Source organism: Eptesicus fuscus, chromosome 7 (assembly GCF_027574615.1).
Source record: "Eptesicus fuscus isolate TK198812 chromosome 7, DD_ASM_mEF_20220401, whole genome shotgun sequence".
Lineage (NCBI taxonomy): Eukaryota > Metazoa > Chordata > Mammalia > Chiroptera > Vespertilionidae > Eptesicus > Eptesicus fuscus.
Window position 1 is genome coordinate 16,609,535 of NC_072479.1, and position 20,840 is coordinate 16,630,374.

General features: G+C 42.4%; 1 protein-coding gene and 2 pseudogenes across 4 annotated transcripts in view; 2 read left to right on the top strand and 1 right to left on the bottom strand.

Moving 5' to 3' along the window:
- Positions 1–2,459, top strand: part of KDM5A (lysine demethylase 5A) — a 103,702-nt gene extending 101,243 nt beyond the window's left edge. For all 4 annotated transcript variants that reach the window (XM_054718773.1, XM_054718771.1, XM_054718772.1 and 1 more), the window contains one exon: positions 850–2,459. In XM_054718773.1, the coding sequence (XP_054574748.1) occupies positions 850–1,056 (207 nt within the window). In that variant the 3' untranslated portion in view covers positions 1,057–2,459. The remainder of the gene's footprint in view (positions 1–849) is intronic.
- A 6,936-nt stretch (positions 2,460–9,395) lies between these two features.
- On the bottom strand, positions 9,396–13,081 carry LOC129149898 (60S ribosomal protein L36a-like; annotated as a pseudogene).
- A 3,846-nt stretch (positions 13,082–16,927) lies between these two features.
- LOC103303664 (40S ribosomal protein S26-like) lies at positions 16,928–18,387 on the top strand (annotated as a pseudogene).
- The last annotated feature ends 2,453 nt before the right edge of the window (positions 18,388–20,840 follow it).

The window sequence follows — 20,840 nt, forward strand, 5'->3', positions numbered from 1 at the left end:
TTCTGGCTGCCGGCTGTGGCCTCCTTTGCCCAGCTGCCAGCTGCTGGCTGGGGTCTTGCTTCGTTTCACACTGTGCCCTGGTGGTCAGTGCACATCATAGCAAGCAATTGAATTCCTGGTCTCCCGGTTGAACTTCTGAGGGGACCCTTTTATATATATAGATATATAGATTCTCTGAAGGGTCCAAGTTTGCCTGGCATTTGCCAATGACCTAACAGTTATCCAGACTTTAATTTTAATTCCAGAGTGATCTATTGACCTGTGTCTTTGACTGTTTTAATTGGTTAATTTGTATTTATCTGATATTTGCTAACTTTTTATAGGGAGTTGTATTTATAACAGAAGAAGAGAAGAATAAAAAATATTAGTTTTAAAAGTGGCCTATGTGACTGCTTTTCTAAAAAGGTATTTAATGCTCTTAGTACTTTGGCTTATCTCTTTGAAATAAAGCTAATACACAGGATTGCCTTCACATTGTACTCTTCCTTTCTTGATTGATAATTGCATTGCCTAGAAATTGTTAATATCAGCTAAAACTACTTGGCTGCTCTATTAGTTCCTTTTTTGTCAAGTTTTTCTCATGTTTCTGCCTTCCAAGGAGTGTCGGGTATTTATGAGGTAATGGAGTACCTAACAGGCCTAATTTTGTGGACATACTATGGTAAAATATATTTTTGAGGTATTAGCTTCCCACCTCCTTTCTTTAAAAAAGAACCCCATAAGAAGTCATTGTCTGTCTCTGGACATCCCAATTGTCGCTGTAATTTAAACAAGAAAGGTCTTTGGTTTGCTTTATTTTAGGCTTAATGATTATATAACCTAAACATTTCTCAATCTTGTCTCCTACAGGTAGACTGGGTACAATGTGATGGTGGCTGTGATGAGTGGTTTCATCAAGTTTGTGTGGGAGTATCTCCAGAAATGGCTGAAAATGAAGATTACATCTGTATAAACTGTGCAAAGAAGCAGGGGCCAGATAGCCCAGGTCAAGCACCAGCTCCTTCCTTCATAATGAGCTACAAACTACCGATGGAGGATCTTAAGGAGACCAGTTAGCATATACTAAGTTAGTTTGGGACATGGGGAAAATGGACCACATTAAGATCTTAGTCATAAAATTGAGTGGTTTAGATCCACTCACAGTGTTGCTTCCAAAGACGAATGGCCTTCAGAGAAAGTCCTTGCAGTTGACTTCCTCTTTGCATGGACTGTGTGATCTACATTCTCTATCAACACGTCTGTGCAGAGGGTGTCTTCTTTGGTACAGCAGCCAATGTTTCAGTTCATGTCTGTTGAGTATGGTTTGTTACATTAAGGCCAGACATTTGATTGACCTCCAGGGTGGTTGGTTGGGTTTAATACATTGGTGTGCCATCAGGGAATGCAAGATGTGTCTTATGGCCAGTTGGTATTAGTTAGAGGTTTATCACCTAGAGGCAGCACCATCTGAGGTGCTGATTATGTGTCTCTCCTTTGTTAGGATAGTTACAAAGGAGTCAGAGTACCACTTTCTCCACTATTACTTGGCATTTAGTGCCCTACAAATACAATTAGGAGAGGAAAAGGGCCAGAGTTAACTCCTGTTAGAAGTCATGGGATAGTAGCACAGTCTAGACCTCAACTACTTGTGCTTGTTTGTACCAAGAAGAAAACCCCAAATGAGAGGCAGGTCACCTTAGCTTCCCAAGGAGGATGTCTTGTAGTTCAGAAATCTGACTAGATTGTATTCAGGGAAGAAGAGCTTTTCTTATTTCAAGGCAAGGAGCCTTTTTTTGCTTAGAGAAGTCTTGCTGTCTTGGGTCTACATTTTAGAGCAGAGCAGGTCCATGGATCCAGGCTTCAGCAAAAGAAAAGAAGACAAGTTAATGTTTTACTGAGCCACAGAGATGCATGCTTTTGGGGGAAATCTTCATTCACAAGTATACTAGATACCACCAGGCTTCAGGCATGGCCATGAACAAGACCAGCAAATAACAACATTTTGCCTTGCAGCCCCGATGCCAATGTCTGCTGTTTCCAATACTGACAATTTCTGATTGTGGTCCACACCAGATGCTGTTGAATAACACCATGGCTTCATCAGAGGATGTGGGATTGTAGGACCTCTGGGTGATGAAGTTGTTTTAGTAAATCCATTTTTTTTAAAAAAAAAAGGACTTGTTTTTACTTTTTTCTAAATGTCTCTGACTACTGACTGTTCTAAAAATAGATTATTTTTCCTTTTTTTAATATACATATATGAATATATAAATATATATATATTTACTGTTACCAGCAGCATATGACAGAGTTCCTGTGTCAGAAATCCTTTTGGGGGCTTGCTTACTCTTTTTTGCTTTTTCATAAAGAAGTCCCATTCCTCCGTGTAGTACAAGGAGTTAGCACTTCCTTGTCCATCCTAGCCTAACCAGATCTTCCATCTTGTTTTTGTTCAAATAAATAATTATATTTCCTTTGTGCATTGGGACTTGTCCCTGTCTTTTGGGAAACTTGGTCTTACTGTATCTGTGATGGCTGTTTTGTTTTTGTATGTGAATGTTTGAAACTATGGTGCTGTTCCCTCTTCCTTCCTGTTGTGTTCTCTTTTCTTGTTAAGGTGTTAGGTAAGCTGTATGGAAACTTATTAGAAGGGGACTAATTTTTTTTTTTTAAAGAAAAAACAAGCAAACTAAAAATAGTGTTTTGTCTTTACTGTCCTGTGTCCCTTTAATTTGGTTTAAACATCTTGTTTTGACTTAATCAGTTTTACTTTTAAAGAGGGCAGGAGCAGGGTAGACCTAAGAATAGCTTCTAGTCTCCTTTCCCTTTTATCCCAATTTGTTTGAAAGAAATGTCTTCTAGTAACTAGAAGTAAAATGTACTGTCCAGTCACAGTTTAAGTGGGTATGAGATTTAACTCAAAAGCCATCTTATTTAAAACACACACACACAAAAGAAACACAAAAAGCTTTTCTATAAAATCCAGTTTTTATAAATGTGTTCTCTGTTTGAGGCTACCTATTTTTGAGTCACATGTTGAGTGTTTTGACGTGTTGAGAGGTTCATAAGTGTTGCTGTGCATGTGTCTTGAGAATCTCATCTCAGGTGTGTGAATGATTTAAGATTTCAGTGGATATTGCAAGATAACCAGTTTCATTTTGCCAAACTATATAAAGATATTAAGAATTTTTTCATTTGGTCAATGTTACAGAAGAAAGCACAGTATTTTTTGCCTTTTGGTCTTTGTAAAAGTAATCAGATACTCGAGGGTTAAAAATTGAATGCAATTTTATGTGATGGCGGTCTTGGAACACATTTTAAAATACTCTATTTTTTCCTTCCTAGTCACCCATTAACCACTCAGCCCATGAGGATGCTAAGAAAGATAGCTAAGGTGCTTTGCTTCTTGGAGTATGATAAATGGATATAGGTGGCTGTTTAAGGAATGCTTTATTTTCTGAATATGGCATTTGCCTGCTAGGAACCTGGGAGAAAAATGCAGGGCAGTCTCCAATCATGAATAAATAGCTTCCTCTTTTTCTTCTGACATTTTGAAACTTAGATATATCAATTAATCTATACTGTAGGATTTTCTGTATTTGAAAATCACAGAGGATTTGGTCTGACTCTTGACCATAGATTTAGACCAAGGCTGAGAAGAACAGATGAAATTAGTTTTTGAGAGAGAGGGGGGGGAGAGATATGAACATACACAAATCAATTCGGAATTAATGGACTAAGATTCATCTACTTAAAGAAATGCTGATGCTCTAACACAAGACATTGTTTTCAGTTAGAAGAAATTACACTTACAACTTATCCCATTCTGTGGTATTAAAACATTTTTATTTTAAAACTTAAAATGTTTCCCCTTCTATCTCCTCAAAGTTGTAATTCCTCACCATAGGTATTTTAACTTACATGTTAATCCTTTCAAAGATATTTCCTACTACCTTCATTATAAGCTATTTTAGAAAGGTTATAGAACGAAAAATGAAGAAATGCTAGGTTGCTGTAAATTAATAAAGAGACTAGAAATATAAATTTATACTCCATGGGGGAGTCAGAGGACTTAGCTGTAAGAACCAAGTTCTGTCTGTCTCAGGACCCCTTGCTATTTATTAACACAAATTGTCCTAAGGCAAGGTAGATATACATATCAAAGGTTAAGGTTTAGTATACAGAGGCATTGTCAGTTTTGGGGGAACTGCCTTCAGCCGTTCAGGTGTTCAGCACAAAGGTAGATTAAATGCCCTCAGCTGTCTGGTAACAGGCAATAATATATGCAAATCTTTAGGTGTGGGGAAATGCCCTTCAGCCATTCCAGTAGGTAATAACATGTACTCAGCCCTGCTGAATATAGAAGCCTCAAGTTTCCATCAACCTTTTGATGAAACTTCTTGCATTTATGACATGCTGGAATTAGCTTCCGGCACTAGGTCCTATCAGTCTCAAAGGGTGGGTAATTAGAACTATGCAAACTGCTAAGTTTACAAGTACAACTAATATATCGGTAGTAGCTTTCTTGGGGGAACAAGGGGCATTTTGCTGTCACAAATGTGTATTTTACTGTGATAGTTACTGCAACAAAGCCATGTTGAGATGTAGATGCTAGGCTCCCTAAATTGCTGCAAACCAGCTTTTGCACTGCATGAGTCAAGTTTGTGCCTCAATAAAATTACAAATTACTGTATATCATACTTTGAATAATTGAAAAGGCAGCAAACATTAAATCTGATTCACCATAATATACTTTAATCAAAACTCTAGCAAAGGCTAACAGTCTTGTAATATTAGAACAAATTTTCCTGTACTTCACTTCTGTTCTTTGCTTTCGTCTTTAGCAAGTATCTAAGAAATTATTTGTTTTTCATTTTTTTAGTTTGAGTGCAATTGAGTGCACGTAAAAGAAACTTCCTGCTTGTCAATATTTTGATTCTATAATCATTTGTGTGGACATTAGCAAGTACTTAAAATAGGAGGATGGAAGGAAAAGTTCAGAAAGCCCTTCCATTTTAAAGGGTGAGATTATCTACTTTTTAAAGGAGAAAGTGACAGTTTTGGAGTGGAATTTGTAAATTGTGGAAAAAGTAAGCTGTTAAAGTCCCACATATAAACAGGTTCAATAAAGGGTTTAGGTGTGTAGTAAGTTGATTTTGCAGTAAGTCCTTAAGTATAAATTTTAAAAAGCAGGTAAATGATTTGCTGCCCTCCATGTTATTTTTTAATTAAAGTATATAATTACTTTTTTGATATGGATGTGCCAACTGGTATTTATAGCATGGGAAGGAAAGGATGAATGTTAATCTATTTTGGAATTGCAGTCTTCTCTTGGCTTGGATCATATCCAGTCACCACTATGCAATGAATGATGTGCACTAGGAAAGGTTAGGATGGATTTTTAAAGATGTATCCTACTTATTATTACCTTTGCAGCACTCAAAAATGTCTAAGCAGGAATGTGTTTTGTAAACCTCAAGACCCTCTGTTGGTTATTTCCTTACATATTTATTTATTTGCTAGTGAGACACTTAAGTATAATATGATTCTAATTTGCTAGGGTTTTTGGTGGTGCCTTATGAAAAGTCTAACCTGATTTCTTGTTTTTTGAGCATGTTTTGCATTTTTTGTTTTCTGAAAGAATATTAGATATGGTTATTTGCATTACATCCAAAAAATAAAGAACATTTTTATGTGTGCTCAGGTTCCCCCCTACTTCGTCATTTACATTGGTGGCAACTCTGGTAACTGAGTGAAGGTAAATTTTGGCAGTGAGTTATTAGTGATCCTGGGGAATACTAGCAAGTATATGAGAGCCACTTTTAACCTGTGCCAAAGCAGTTTCTAATACTGTATTTGCTCTCTATAAAATAAAGAACTGGCCTTAAAATAATTTGATCAGTAGTGTGTTTAACCTACTGCATTGCTGAGAATAGTGTTCTCAAAAAGTATGAAATTGGAAAAGTGATTCCTGAAGATTTCACCTATTTTCAGCAAGAATCTAGTGATGCCCAACAGATATTTCCCCACCTTTGATTCTTGAGCAATTTACTCATTTGCAACAAACCAGTAATTTGGAAAATGAAATACAGTTGACCACTGAACAACACGGGTTTGAACTGTACAGGTGCACTTATACACAGATTTTTTTTCAAAAAGTATTATACATGTATTTTCCTTACATTTTCTTAATTGTTTCTTTCCTATAGCTTGTTTTTTTAAAAAAAATACATTTTATTGTTTTTTACAGAGAGGAAGAGAGAGGAATAGAGAGTTAGAAACATCGATCAGCTGCCTCTTGCACACCCCCTACTGGGGATTGCCCGCAACCAAGGTACATGCCCTTGACCGGATCGAACCCGGGACCCTTGAGTCCGCAGGCCGACGCTTATCCACTGAGCCAAACCGGTTTCGGCTATAGCTTGTTTTATTGTAAGAATATAGTATATGCTGTATATCACACAGAGTACAAGTAGAACCTCAGTTCTCAAACTTAATTTGTTCCAGAAGACTGTTTGAGAAGCGATTTGTATTTTTAATACTCTTTTTTAATTGATTTCAGAGAGAGGAAGGGAGAGGGAGAGAGAGAAACTGATCAGCTGCCTCCTGCACATCTACTGGGGATCGAGCCTGCAACCTGGGCATGTGCCCTGACCGAGAGAATCAAATAGTGACCTCCTGGTTCATGGGTCGACTCTCAACCACTGAGAACAATATAAAGAATATAGCCAAATACTATATTGTGAATAAACTTAAGAGTGATTTTTAGAGCTTAATATTTCCATATAGTAATTCCATGAAATTACTAGGCAAGGATTTTTCTCTAACCTTGTCTTTGGAGCTAGGTAGTATGTATATCTTGTTAATGGGAAAGAAAGGCACCACCACGAGAAGCTTTTAAGGATGGCTTGTGATGCTGGCTGAAAGCTTGTATTAAGGGACCCTGATGAGTTAGTTGTAAGGGACATAGGAAAGAAGTCAGAATTTTCTGTAGTAAAAAATAAAACAACAGGAGAGGAACCAAGATGGCATAGGTAAACACCTGAACTTGCTGTCTCACACAACCACATCAAAACTACATCTAAAAGACAAAACAGACATCATTCAAAACCACGGGAAGGCTGGCTGAGTGGAATTTATACAACTAGAAGGAAAGAGAAAAGCACACAGACTGGGAGGAGGTTCGGAGGTACGGAGGCGCGCGCGGAAAAGGGCTGGCAACTGAGTACGCTGTTGTCTTTTTCAGTCGGGAGGGAGATACAAGCTCCCGACTGCTCTGAACTCCAGTCCCGGGCGAGACTGGGGACCCAGACTCATACAGGGAGAAACGACTGTCTGGCATCCTGTTGGAACATGAGGGCGGCTTTCTCTCAGAGGTGCTTGCAGCAATCATTGTTCCTGCACGGTGCCGTGGGACACAGAGACCCGGGAACCTCTTCAGGGCAGGGCTGACAGCCATTGCTGTTTGCTCCGCCCTTGTGATTTCCTGAGACCCCAACCCCACCCAAGCTGCGCATAGAGGCTTTTGCATATGAAGGGCCTGGCCTTTTGCAATCTAAAACCTAACGAACTGCAGCTGGGTCAGGAGTCCCAGAGCCTCCAAAAGAAGGCCCAAGGCTGGACAGCAGCTTGCATTGCTTCACAGCTGGGCCTCATCTGGGCACCTCCAAACCCCAAAGAGGAGGAATCTGCAGATCTCTCTGTAGCTCCTGCTGGGTGGCCTCAGGCAGTGGCTGACTTTGCACCTCCTTGGAGATCCAAGAGCCAGTGTACCCAGTGGTCAGAGTGAGACCATCCAGATTACGACACTTCACATCCATAAGAGATACACTCAGGGGGGCAGACTCAGTGAGCACCAAAGCCCACTGAAGCAAGTCTTGCCCCATAAGGGTGTCTTCAGCACAAAAGTTCTCCCATAGTAGACACAACTGATCTTCACAGCCAATTAGCCTGGAGATCAGTTCCTCCCAGTGATACAAACAGCAATCAAGGCTTAACTACAACAAGACTGTGCAAACTACTGGATATAGAGTTCAAAACCATGGTTATAAGGTTACTCAAGAATCTTCTAGAAACCTTTGAGAAATTTAGTGAGACCCTCAAGTATATGAAAAAGGACCAACTAGAAATTAAGCATACACTGACTGAAATAAAGAATAATATACAGAGATCCAAGAGTAGACTAGAGGTTCCCAAGAATCAAGTCAAAGATTTGAAATACGAAGAAGCAAAAAAACACCCAACCGGGAAAGCAAATAGAAAAAAAGAATCCAAAAATATGAAGATAGTGTAAGGAGCCTCTGGGACAACTTCAAGCGTACCAACATCAGAATTATGGGGGTGCCAGAAGAAGAGAGCAAGATACTGAAAACCTATTTGAAGAAATAATGACAGAAAACTTCCTCTACCTGGTGAAAGAAATAGACTTACAAGTCCAGGAAGCGCAGAGAACCCCAAACAAAAGGATTCCAAAGAGGACCACACCAAGACACATAATTAAAATGCCAAGGGCAAAAGACAAAGATAGAATCTTAAAAGCAGCAAGAGAAAAACAGTTACCTACAAGGGAGTACTCATATAACTGTCAGCTGATTTCTCAACAGAAACTATGCAGGTCAGAAGGGAGTGGCAAGAAATATTCAAAGTGATGAATAGCAAGAAACTACAACCAAGATTACCCATCAAAGCTATCATTCAGAATTGAAGGTCAGATAAAGAGCTTCACAGATAAGAAAAAGCTAAAGGAGTTCATCACTGCCAAACCAGTACTATATGAAATGCTGAAGGGTATTCTTTAAGAAGAGGAAGAGGAAGAAAAAGGTAAAGATAAAAATTATGAACAACAAAGTGACAACAAATACATATCTATCAACAAGTGAATGTAAAAATTAAGTGAATAAAAAATCTGATGAACAGAATAAACTGGTGAATATAATAGAATCAGGGGCATAGAAAGGGAGTGGACTGACAATTCTCAGGGGGAAGAGGGTGTGGGGGGTGCGTGAAGAGACGACAAAAATTGTACACCTATGGATGAGGACGGGTGGGAACCGGGTGGAGGGGAACTATGGAGGGAAAAAAGAGGAACAACTGTACTCTGAACAATAAAGATTTATTTAAAAAAATAAACAAAACACCCAACAAACTTACTTCAGAAGCCCAGATGAGGACTTCAGGTAAAGAACACGATTTAGGAATCAAGTAATCTGGTTTTTATAATTCTTTTATTACCTTACGTTAGTTACTTAGCTTTTTTGAGTCATTTTTTTACCATCTGGGGGTTATATATGGATACAAAGACATTTAAATTACAGCCCCTCTCCTTAAAAGAGGGTAAAATATAGATGAATTTTAAGGATTTTTTGAAGTTAACATATCAAGATTTTATTGTCATACAATAAAACAAAATACGAAGCTTAGAACTGGATCACTTGGCCCTTTCTCTTATCTCCTCCAAGTTCAAAATGCTTGCATTGGGAGAAACCAAGATGGCAGCATAGGTAAACACCTAACCTGCAGCCTGGCACAACAATTTGAAAAATACAACTAAAAGTCAAAACGGACATCATCCAGAACCACAGAAGGCTGGCTGACTGAAACGCCCACAAATAAAAGAGAAAACCACAAGGAAAATCAGAGGAGCCGTAAATGCCTGAGCTATGGAAACATGGGCGGAGACACAGGCACGCGCGCGTGCGGGGAGGACGGAGCCGGAGAGGACGGGGCGGCTGAGTGCCTGACCAGCGTTCTCTAGCAGGAAGGAGATAATAGTTCCAGATTGCGCTGAACCCTAGCTCCGACTGCACTGAACCCCAGTTCCGGGCGAGACTCTGGGAAGCCAGGCTCATACTGGGGGAATCTGGGCTGTAAGGCAGAAATGCAGAGGAGCGGCGAAAGGCAGAGCTCCGGAGGCGCGTACGTGAATGCGCGCAGAGGACGGACTGTTGCCTGTGCCGCTGAATTGCCCTAGCGGGAAGGAGACAAAAGCTCTGGACTGCGCTGAACCCCAGTTCCAACTGCGCTGAACCCCAGTTCCAACTGCACTGAACCCCAGTTCCCGGGCGAGACCCTGGGGACCCAGGCTCATACTGGGGGAATCTGGGCTGTAAGGCGGAAACGCAGAGGAGCGGCGAAAGGCAGAGCACCAGAGGCGCGCACGGGAATGCGCGCAGAGGACGGACTGTTGGCTGTGCCGCTGAATTGCCCTGGTGGGAAGGAGACAAAATCTCCAGACTGCGCTGAGCCCCAGTTCCGACTACAGTGAAACGCAGTTCCGGGCAAGAATCTGGGAATCTAGATTCATTGGGGGAGAGACTAGACTGTTTGGCAGTGGGCAAAACTCCAGGGCGCCTTTCTCTCAGAGGTGCTTGCAGGGAGTACAGAGGGACACTGAGACCCAGAAACCTCATAGGGCGGGGCTGATGGGTAGCCAAGGCTGTAGGCTCCACCCTGAAACTCTGCTCCATCCAAGCTGAGCACAGAGGCTTTTACAATTTTGCAAGTCTAGTTGAATAAGGCTGTCTCCTGTCGTAGACACAGCTGATCCTCACAGCCAATTGGCCTGGAGGTCAAATCCTTCCAGTGTACCAACAGCAATCAAGGCTTAACATCACCAAGACTTTGCACTCAGCCCACAAAGGGGGGTACCAAGAGCGACCACCTAGGGAGATTGGGGAAGCTGAGCTACCGGCCCCTATAGGTCACTGACCACAGAAAGCCACTCCATTAACATAGGGAGGCAGCCAAAATGTGGAGACACCGAAGCAGGTCACGAATAGAAGGGATGAAGGAAAGTAAACTCATGGACGACACAGTGTTCAGAACCACATTTATAAGGTTACTTAAGAATCTTCTGGAGGACCAAGATGGTGGCATATGGCAGACGCCTGATTGTTGCCTACCACAACAATTTTGAAACTACAACTGGAAAACAGCAGACACCATCTAGAACCACTGGAGGGCTGGCTGAGCAGATGCTCTACAACTAGAATAAAAGAGAGGGGGATGCGGGATGATGCTGATGCCGGTGAGCCAAAGATCACTCTTTAAGAACTATGGCTCTGGAGACACAATGGCGGCCTGGAACGTGCTCGGTGCGGTTCCCCCGGCGGTCTCCAGCTGAGGGGACGGCTCCGCTCGCTGCCAAGCACGGACAGACGAGCCCCTGGGGGACATAGGGTGGGAGACTCCGCTCTTGCTGACCTCCGAGTCATTCGAGAATCTCTGCGCCCCGGAAGCGGCCAGGTGCGCATGCCCGGCGACCGGCCACTGCTGCAGACCCGAGCGCTGTCGCAGCGACCTCGGACCAGCCCGCCGCTGCGCACCGGGCACACCGGAGCCTTGCCGAGCCCGCCGCTCAGCGGGTTCCGCGGCAGCCGCCCCAGAACTTTGAGAAAATGGCAGGAGGAATTGCTGAGAAGGAATTGACCGACAGGAATTGGGATCAAGAAGACGAAGCCCTGCTGGGTCCTGGGTCCGGGTGAGGCCATGCGCCCCTGGGTCTGGGCGAGGCTGGGACCCGGGCCAGGGTGAGGCTGAGTCCCGGGTCCGGGTGAGGCTGCGAGCCCCTGGGTCCGGGAGAGGCCATGCGCCCCTGGGTCTGGATGAGGCTGGGTCCCGGGTCTGGTGAGGCCGCGCGCCCCTGGGTCCGGGCGAGGCTGGGACCAAGGCCAGGGTGAGGCTGAGTCCCGGGTCCAGGTGAGGCTGAGCACCCCTGGGTCCGGGCGAGGCCACGCGCCCCTGGATCCGGGTGAGGCCGCACGCCCCTGGGTCTGAGTGAGGCTGGGTCCTGGGTCCGGGCGAGGCCACGCACCCCTGGGTCCGGGTGAAGCCATGTGCCCCTGGGTCCGGGTGAGGCTAGGTCCCAGGTCCGGGTGAGGCAGTGCCCCTGGGTCCGGGTGAGGCTGGGTCCCGGGTCCGGGTGAGGCCACGCACCCCTGGGTCCGGGTGAGGCTGGGTCCCGGGTCCGGGTGAGGCCGCGCCCCTGGGTCCAGTAGAGGCCACGCGCCCCTGGGTCCGGGTGAGGCTGGGTCCCGGCCCGGGTGAGGACACGTGCCCCTGGGTCCGGGTGAGGCTGGGTCCCGGGCTCAGGTGAGGACGCGTGCCCATGGGTCCGGGAGATGCCACGCGCCCCCGGGTCCGGGTGAGGCTGCGCGCCCCCAGGCCCGGGTGAGGCCGCACGCCCCCAGGTCCGAGTGAAACTGCGCGCCCCTGGGTCCGGGGGATTCCGTGCACCCCTGAATCCAGGTGAGGCCGCGCGCCCCTGGGACCGGGTGAGGCCACGCCCCTGGGTCCGGGCGAGACCAAACCAGAGGGAGTTGGACCTGCATTACCACCATTTGTCCACCATCCAGAACTGAAAAGTCAGTGCCGACATGTACACATAAGGAACTGGTGGACATTGAAATTGGGTCTCAAAAGAACTGTTGGTCCAGAAAGAAACTCACTACAGACTGATTCATTTGCCTGTCAGCATAACTATTATTGCTCGTCTCACATTCGGTTCTTATAAGTATATTTCTAGTAACACATGACCTCACTCATCTAGGGGAAATGATGAACAACATAGACTGATGAACAAGGATAGACCCAGAAACAAGGAGGCATCGATCGGACTGTTGGGCCTCAGAGGGAGGGTAGGGGAGGGTGGGGGTAGGGGGGAGAGATCAACCAAAGGACTTGTGTGCATGCATACGAGCCTAACCAATGATGAAGGACAACAGGGGGGTGGGGGCATTTGTGGGGAGGGGTGTGGGATGGGGATGGGGGGATGAGGACAAATATGTGACACCTTAATCAATAAAGAAATTTTAAAAAACAACAACAAAATGCTTGCATCTCTTAATAGCCAGTATTCTCTTAGATCTGCAGTTGGGCTCAATGCATTCAAGCCTCAGCACAATCTTCTTTGTCGTTTTAGCCTTTTTTCGGAAAATCGGCTTAGTCTGCCCACCATAGCCACTCATCTTCCTGTCATAATGCCACTTTCCCTTCGCATACAGAGAATCCCTGCCCTTCTTGTACAGTGTTACTTTGTGGTGTTGATGCTTGCCATACTACTTACAGAAAGTTCGGCGGGTTTTAGGAACATTCACCATGTTTGCGAGCGCTATTGGCAGGGAAAGAAGGATATTCTTAAATAAAACTTTATAGAATTTAAAGAGTAAGATATAAGTGGATTTTAGACATGTAGTCTAAGTCCCCATTTAATGATAGAAAAATCTATTCAGTACTTCTGAGGAGGGAACATACATCCTATAATTGAACATCTAGTCTCTTTTTAGAAAAAATTTTAAGTATTTGTCATTAACAAATTCATATTATAGATTACCCATAGTTTTACCTTCACTTGTGTCTGAATTGTGCAGTTCATGAAGCAGTTTCATGTGTGCCCCCAAACCCGCATCTTGCCATTCTATTCTATGCTGAACTCTGAAGGTAAGGTGAGGGTATCAGACACATTTTCAGACACTTCCTCCTGAATTGACCTGGCCTTTCTAACCTTTTCCCTACTCATAGCATAGGCCCATGCTTATACTAGGATACACCCTACTGAAACAGGTAGGCCACTTGGACCTGGGCAACTTTAGTCTTCCTGGCCTAACCCTACCATCCTCTCTACTTGGGGCTAAGCTTTGTTGAGACCCCCAAACAGATTAACACTAGTGTTCTATTTGGAATCTGGAATAACAATTCAAGCCATAGCCTTGGTCAATGCTCAGTGCTTCTGTTTGTTTTGTAATAGAAATTCACTCCAGAGTTTCAATTGGAGCAATGAGGATGGTTTAATTCACTTTGCTTCTCATCCCTGTAATTCATTGCTACCATCTAAAGTAGAAACATGTCTACTGACCAGCCCTCCCCTCATATTCCAGTGTCATAACCTGCTGTCTTCACTTTATTTTCTCATTGCTGCCCCCCTGCCCCTGCCCAATTTTTTGCATTATGAAGACCTCACTTCCCTATTCTTTTATAAATAAACTTTTCTTTTTTTTCATTAACTGTAATCTCTGGCTCTAAGCCACACTTCTCTTAGGATTTTTTCAAGTCTAGGGTGCTTGTTTTCTCACTTCACTACTACAAGGTGTGAGTAGGTGGATTATAGAGTCTGTTGCCCCTATATTCCTGATTTTCATGGCCACACTTTGAGGCCTCTGTTATTCAGCTGTACCATGTATCCTCATCACTGCCATCTCATGGCATTCACTGAGGACTTTGATGGTTCATGGCCTGTCTACCCCTAGGCCTTCCATCATTCTGGGTCATATTATTGGTCATGAATGACCTTACAGTTTCTGGACCTCCACTTTCAATAATCATTTTCATACCAGTTAGCCAACCACTTTCAAGGACATAACATTGACTCTCAAAAACTTAATTTTGAAATGTTAAATTTTAAGATCCCATTCATACTACTATGGTTTTTAAATGTCCTTTGAGCCTTTCCTCTCAGTATATTTACTCTGACCTCAAGAAACCTCCACTTAATTGCTTTTTTTCTCCCAATCTGTCAGTTCACTCTGGCTTCACCCCTTCTCCATTTAGCATAGACTCACTCATGGTCTATTGTTTCCCTACCCTGCAGAACCTTGTCCCTAGATCATTTTAGCCATCTTCTTTCTTTGCTCTCATGGGCTGCTGAATCTACTGATTGGTAGCACCACAAATTGACTTTGAGAAGCAGTTTAGCAGCCCCAATGCTCCAAAAACTTCTTCCATTCTTAAAGGCTATTTAAGACTCATCTGTTGTCAAACCCCTATGCTACCACCTCTTTTCCTTCAGCAGATGCCTCCCCTTTTAACACTAGAGAAATTGAAGCTTACAGGAGAGCTCTAAGCTTCCTCAGTCACCTCTACCATCAGCATCCTCAACTGTCTCAAGTATCTGTTTTCTGGCCAACACTATGAATGTATAGATGAATGAGCAAATCAGTGAGTCTTGTCCATCTTCACTCCTTAGAGACCTGTTCCATCATCTGATCACTCTCTTCTTTATCTTTAGTGTCTCATCTCTAAGTCATTTAGTATATAATTATGCTAGAGTCTCCTATATTAATATTCTCCCTTGAATCTGTCTTCTGCTCTCTTTCTAATTTCCTTGGTCGTCAAGCCCCATTCGTTTTCTCTGCTTTCAAATCACTCCTTAGTCATTGTAATCTTGATTCTGCCCTCAACATTCCTTTGAAATTACTTACTAGAATCATCTGCTAACTACATATTGCTAAATCCAATGGATAATTCAGTTCTTCTTTTCAGCATTTGACACTATTGTTCTCTCCCTTTTAAAAACTCCATTGGCTTCTTGGCCAGTACTTTTTCCTAATTTTTCTTCCCTTTTGCTGCTCTTTAATCAGTCTCCTTTTCTGTTTACCTTTTTTAAATGGTGTCATCAGAGACCCTTTTCTATATACCCTCTTTGGATGCCCTCTATACCCAGCAACTAAAACAATACCCTGCATATAGTAAACGTTCAATAAATAACTTGAATGATGTTTCATGCCTTTGTTCCTCCCTTGGTATTGTTTTTTCTTATTTTTTATTTTATTTTTTCATTGAATTTATTGGGGTAACATTGGTTAATAAATTTTTTAAGTCTGACTTAGCCCAACTGGTGTGGCTCAGTGGTTGAATGTTAACCCATAGACCAGGAGGTTGTGGTTTTATTCCTGGTCAGGGCACATCCCTGGATTGCGGGGCTGATCCACAGTAGAGGGCATGCAGGAGGCAGCTGATCAATGGTTCTCTCTCATCATTGATGTTTCTATTCCTCTCTTCCTGTACCTTCTTCACTCTGAAATCAATAAAAAAATTTAATTAAAAATTTGAACTTAATTTTTTATTATTTGAGTACTAACAGTCTCCTATCAGGTTCTCATTCAAATTTATAGCGTATTCTATCACAAATTCAGTGTTTTTTATTTTATATTGATTTCAGACAGGAAAGGAGAGGGAGAGAGAGATAGAAACATCAATGATGAGAGAGAATCATTGATTGGCTGCCTCTTGCACGCTCCCTACTGGGGATCGAGCCCACCACCCAGGCATATACCCTTAACCAGAATCAAACCCAGGGTCCTTGAGTCCATAGGCTGATGCTCTATTCACTGAGCCAAGCTGGCTAGGGCACAAATTCAGTGTTTTTATTCTTCCAGAAAACTTTGGACATCAATGAACCTCACCTGATAAAGTATGTCCTTTCATCTTAGTAAACCCTCCCCATGTGCCTTTATGGTGACATGAAAGAATTGTAATAAAGTCATAAAACTTCAAGTTGAAAATTATCAAATAGCAATGTAGCTATTTAAAGAAACCTTAAACTATTAAATGAAAATTTAATAAAACAAAAGGAATGGGACCTTTCCACAGTATCCTTGCAACTCTGACAGCCATTATATGTTTCATGATTTTTATTTTAATGACAATACAGAATTTGAATAGTCTTTGAGAACTGAGAGCATTAGATTTTCTCTAGTGCTAATAATTATTTGAAGGGTAATCTGTTGTGAGAAACAGTTTATCACTTGGTCTTGCCGCATTTGATACATTAGTATGTTTTCTCCCCAATATGAAATCTCTCATGACCCCCAAAGGTATCAACATTTGATAAAAGCTTAACATATTCCTTACATTAATATTAATAAGTTTTCTCTCCAGTAGGCATTTTAACATTACATCAGGCACGGTTTTGGATAAAAGCTTGCGGTACCCATTATATGTTTGTATTTTCTTTCAAAGATGTATATTCTGATATCAAGTTAAGTGTGCGCCTGGTTAGAGGCTTTGACAAATACAGGACTTTTACACAGTTTCTGTTCAGTATTGATTATTTGTTGTCAACTAAGAATTGAACACACTTGAAAGGCTTTGCCATACACATTACATTTGTGAGATTTCTCTCTACTACCATCCACTTGCTACATACATTACATTTATATGGGTTCTCTCCGGTATGAATTCTCTAGTGTCTAGTGTGGTGTGAGTTGCAGTTAGAAGATTTGTCACACTCATCCTAATATATAAAAACCCTGGGTCCATCACATCCACAATGACCGGAGGCTCGACCAACTGGAAGTCAGTCCTGCAGTCAGTGCTGGGTTGCCACGGCGACCCAGCATTGACTGCTATGGCTGCAGGCACAGTGACCCAGCACTGACTGCTGAGGGGTCTGCAAATCAGGCCCGGAGAGAGGCCTGAAGAGAGAAGCAGGGTCTGATCCATAGCCTCTGTGGCAGCTGTTGATCAGCACTTGCCTCTCTCTTTCTTTCCAGGCTTGGCCAGCAGCCGTGCCTCCATTTCTCTCCAGGCCTCCACTGGGGCTGCTGATCAGCCTCGCCTTTCTGATCAGGCCCCGTTGATAGGCCCAGAGATGCTGACTGGCATAGAAACCTACCAATCAGAACCAAATCTGGGTGAACTGTGAGGAGCCAATGGCTGCCTAGGAGGCGGAGCTTTTGACACTGACTGGCATAGAAATCGACCAATCAGAACCAAATTGGCTGGCAGAGGAGGGCAGTTGGGGGCGAGATCAGGCTGGCAGGGGAGGGCAGTTGGGGGCGAGATCAGGCTGGGCTGAGGGACACCCCCCCCCCCCCCCGTGCACAGATTTCGTGCACCAGGCCTCTAGTTACATATATAAAGTCCCTGCACAGAATGAATTTTCTGATGATTAGTGAGATTTCAGTTTCCTCTAAAAATGTTCCCACACTCCTTACATTTATTAGGTTTCTCTCCACTATGGATTCTCTTATGTTCCACAAGGCCTGAATGCTCAGAAAAGGCTTTGTCCACTCATTACACTTGTAAGTTTTCTCAATAGTATAAATTTCTGATGACTTGTCATATTTGAATTTTTACTACAGCCCTTGCCATATATATTACATTTATATGGTTTCTTTCTGGTATGGATGCTCTGATACTTAGTTAGGTTTGCAAATTGGGTGAAAAATTTTCTACACTCGTTATATTTATAAGATGTCTGCCAGGAATAAATTCTCTGATGACTAATCAGGTTTGAGCTTTCTCTAAAAGCTTTCCTATAGCTCGTGGGTCTTCGTTTCCAAGAAGACCAAGAAAAGAAGGAATAACAGTCGTGCCAAAAAAGGCTGAGGCCATGTGCAGCCTATTTGTTGCACCAACTGCACCCAATGCATGCCCAAAGACAAGGCCACTAAGAAGTTTGTCATTTGAAACACAGTAGAGACTGCAGCCATTAGGGACATTTCTGAAGCCAGTGTCTTCGACGCCTATGTGCTTCCCAAGGTGTATGTGAAACTACGTTACTGTGTGAGCTGTGCCATTCACAGCAAGGTAGTCAGGAATCATTCTCATGAAGCCTGGAAGGACCGAACACCCCCACCCCAATTTAGACCTGTGAGTGCTGCCCCACAACCTCCACCAAAGCCCATGTAAGGAGCTAAGTCCTTAAGGACTGAAGAAAAGTTCTCTGGGGGGAAAATAAATGGAAATTGTACTTTTAAAAAATAGCCTTCCCATAAACATTACATTTGTAAGATTTTTCACTAATATGCATTTTCTGATGCTGAGTAATAAGGATGTATAAAAATTTCCCCAGATTTATTACAAATGTTGATGTTGACACTAGGAGGAATTTTTTGAAGTGGTGAAGCAGAACAACTATTGTTAATAAACTTCTCAACTTGATTACTTTCATAAATTTTCTCTTCAATTTGAAGAGAGAGAGAGAAACATCGATTGGTTGCTTCCTGCACATGCCCCAACCGGTGCTGGAGATCGAACCCGTAACTCAGGTATGTGCCCTTGGCTGGGAATCAAACTCGTGACCCTTCGGGGGCATGGGTTGACGCTTTAACCACTGAGCAACCAGGCCCTATTTTCAGAACATTTTATATACTTGTTTCCTGCATTGATTATTCTTTAGCTTTAACAAATCCTTTTATGTGACTTATATTTGTAATGTTGGTAAGTATTTTTCCTTAATGAAGCACTCTAATTTAGAGGAAAATTATTCCAGGAGTTTTTACACTATTGATCTCTTCTTCCATTATGATTTTTCTTTTTCTTTTTTCCATTATGATTTTAATTTTTTCCATTATGATTTTTCTTTTTTCTATTATGATTTTTCTTATGGAATGTACTCATACCTTTGTAACTTATTTCATCATATCCACACTGACTCAAACTCATACGTATTTTACTGGACTTTCCTGAAATAAAAATTCTTGATGTCATAATTTTGTGTCTTTCCATGATCAATGTTTGGACTATTTCTCTTTTGTTAATATTCTGTTTGATGATAATTCCTTGGTCACACATTTAATAGAGATATTGATTTCTGGAAAGACATTACCCTCACCCGGAAAGAGCAGGTTCCTGTAGTTCTGCAACATCATGTCCCTGGCCAAGCCCCTCTGAGCAGGGTCTAGGCATTCCCACTCCTGAGAGAATTCAACTTCCACATCCCCTCAGGTCAACAGCATCTGGGAAAGAGTTATTTCTGGCGCCTCTTTCTTTCCTCTTCCCCTAGGATCCTTTTTCGGGTAAAATCAGTCTAGATAACTCCATCCATGTACAGGGAGATGGGAACGGTGTTTTGAATGTCCAGAGAGTCTCCACACCCAGGATGTTGAGAACAGGGTGCTCTGAGTCTATGAAGCATGGGTTTGAAACAGAAAAACTGAAACTTGTTCACCTGAACATATCTGATGTTTGGATTTATCCCTTTCCAGGTCTGCAGGCCTGGTTAATAAAATTACATAGGTTTCAGGTATACAGTTCTACAATACATCATCTGTACATTGTTGTCCCTCTCAATTTATTATTCTCTGTTTGGATTGCCATGTCATCACCTACTTTTTCCTTACTATCTCTTCATTCTTCACAAGTCAGCTGATCCCCAAAGCTCTTCCCCAAAACATTCAGATTATGCCTAATCTTATTTAGATGCTCTTTCATGGAGCTCTGATATCAGTTAGATTGTACAATGGTTCTCAAAGCATAGTCTCTGGATTAGCAGCATCAGTAGTATCTAGGAATTGTTAGAAATGCAAATTCTTGTGCCCTACCGGAGACATCCTGAATCAGAATCTTTGGGACAGAGCCAACAACCTGTATTTTAACAAGCCCTCTAGGTCAGTGGTCAGCAAATGCATTAGTCAACAGAGCTAAATATCAGCAGTACAACGATTGAAATTTCTTTTTGAGAGCCAAATTTTTTAAACTTAAACTTCTTCTAACGCCAATTCTTCAAAATAGACTCGCCCAGGCTGTGGTATTTTGTGGAAGAGCCACACTCGAGGGGCCAAAGAGCCTCATGTGGCTCACGAGCCACAGTTTGCCGACCACAGCTCTAGGTGATTGGGATGCATACTAAAGAGTGAGAACCACTGGACTGTATTATAATCATTGCCTTTATATTTTCAGGATCTAACACAATGAAAACGATTATTATAAAGATCTAACCTTCCTCCCTCCTGGCAACTGTGAAAATGTTCTCTGTATTTTTGAGTCTGTTTCTGTTCTGCTGGTTTGCTTGTTTTGTAGGTTCAATGGTTGATAAATATGTATATATTGCCATTTTATTTTTCATATTTTAAGTCTTTTTTCCCCTTCTTCTTCTTCTTCTTCTTCTTCTTTTTTTTTTTTTTTAAAGAAGACCCTTTAACAAGTCCTATAATATTAATTTGGTGGTGATAAACTCCTTTAGTTTTTTTCTTGTCTGAGAAACTCTGACTGTCTTAGGGGAGCTCCCTTATAAGTAACTAACTGCTTTTCTCTTGCTGCTTTTAAGGTTTTCCTTGTCGTTAATCTTCTGCATTTTAATTATGATGTGTTTTGGTGTGAGCCTCTTTGGGGCATCTTGTTTTGCACTCTCTGTACTTCTT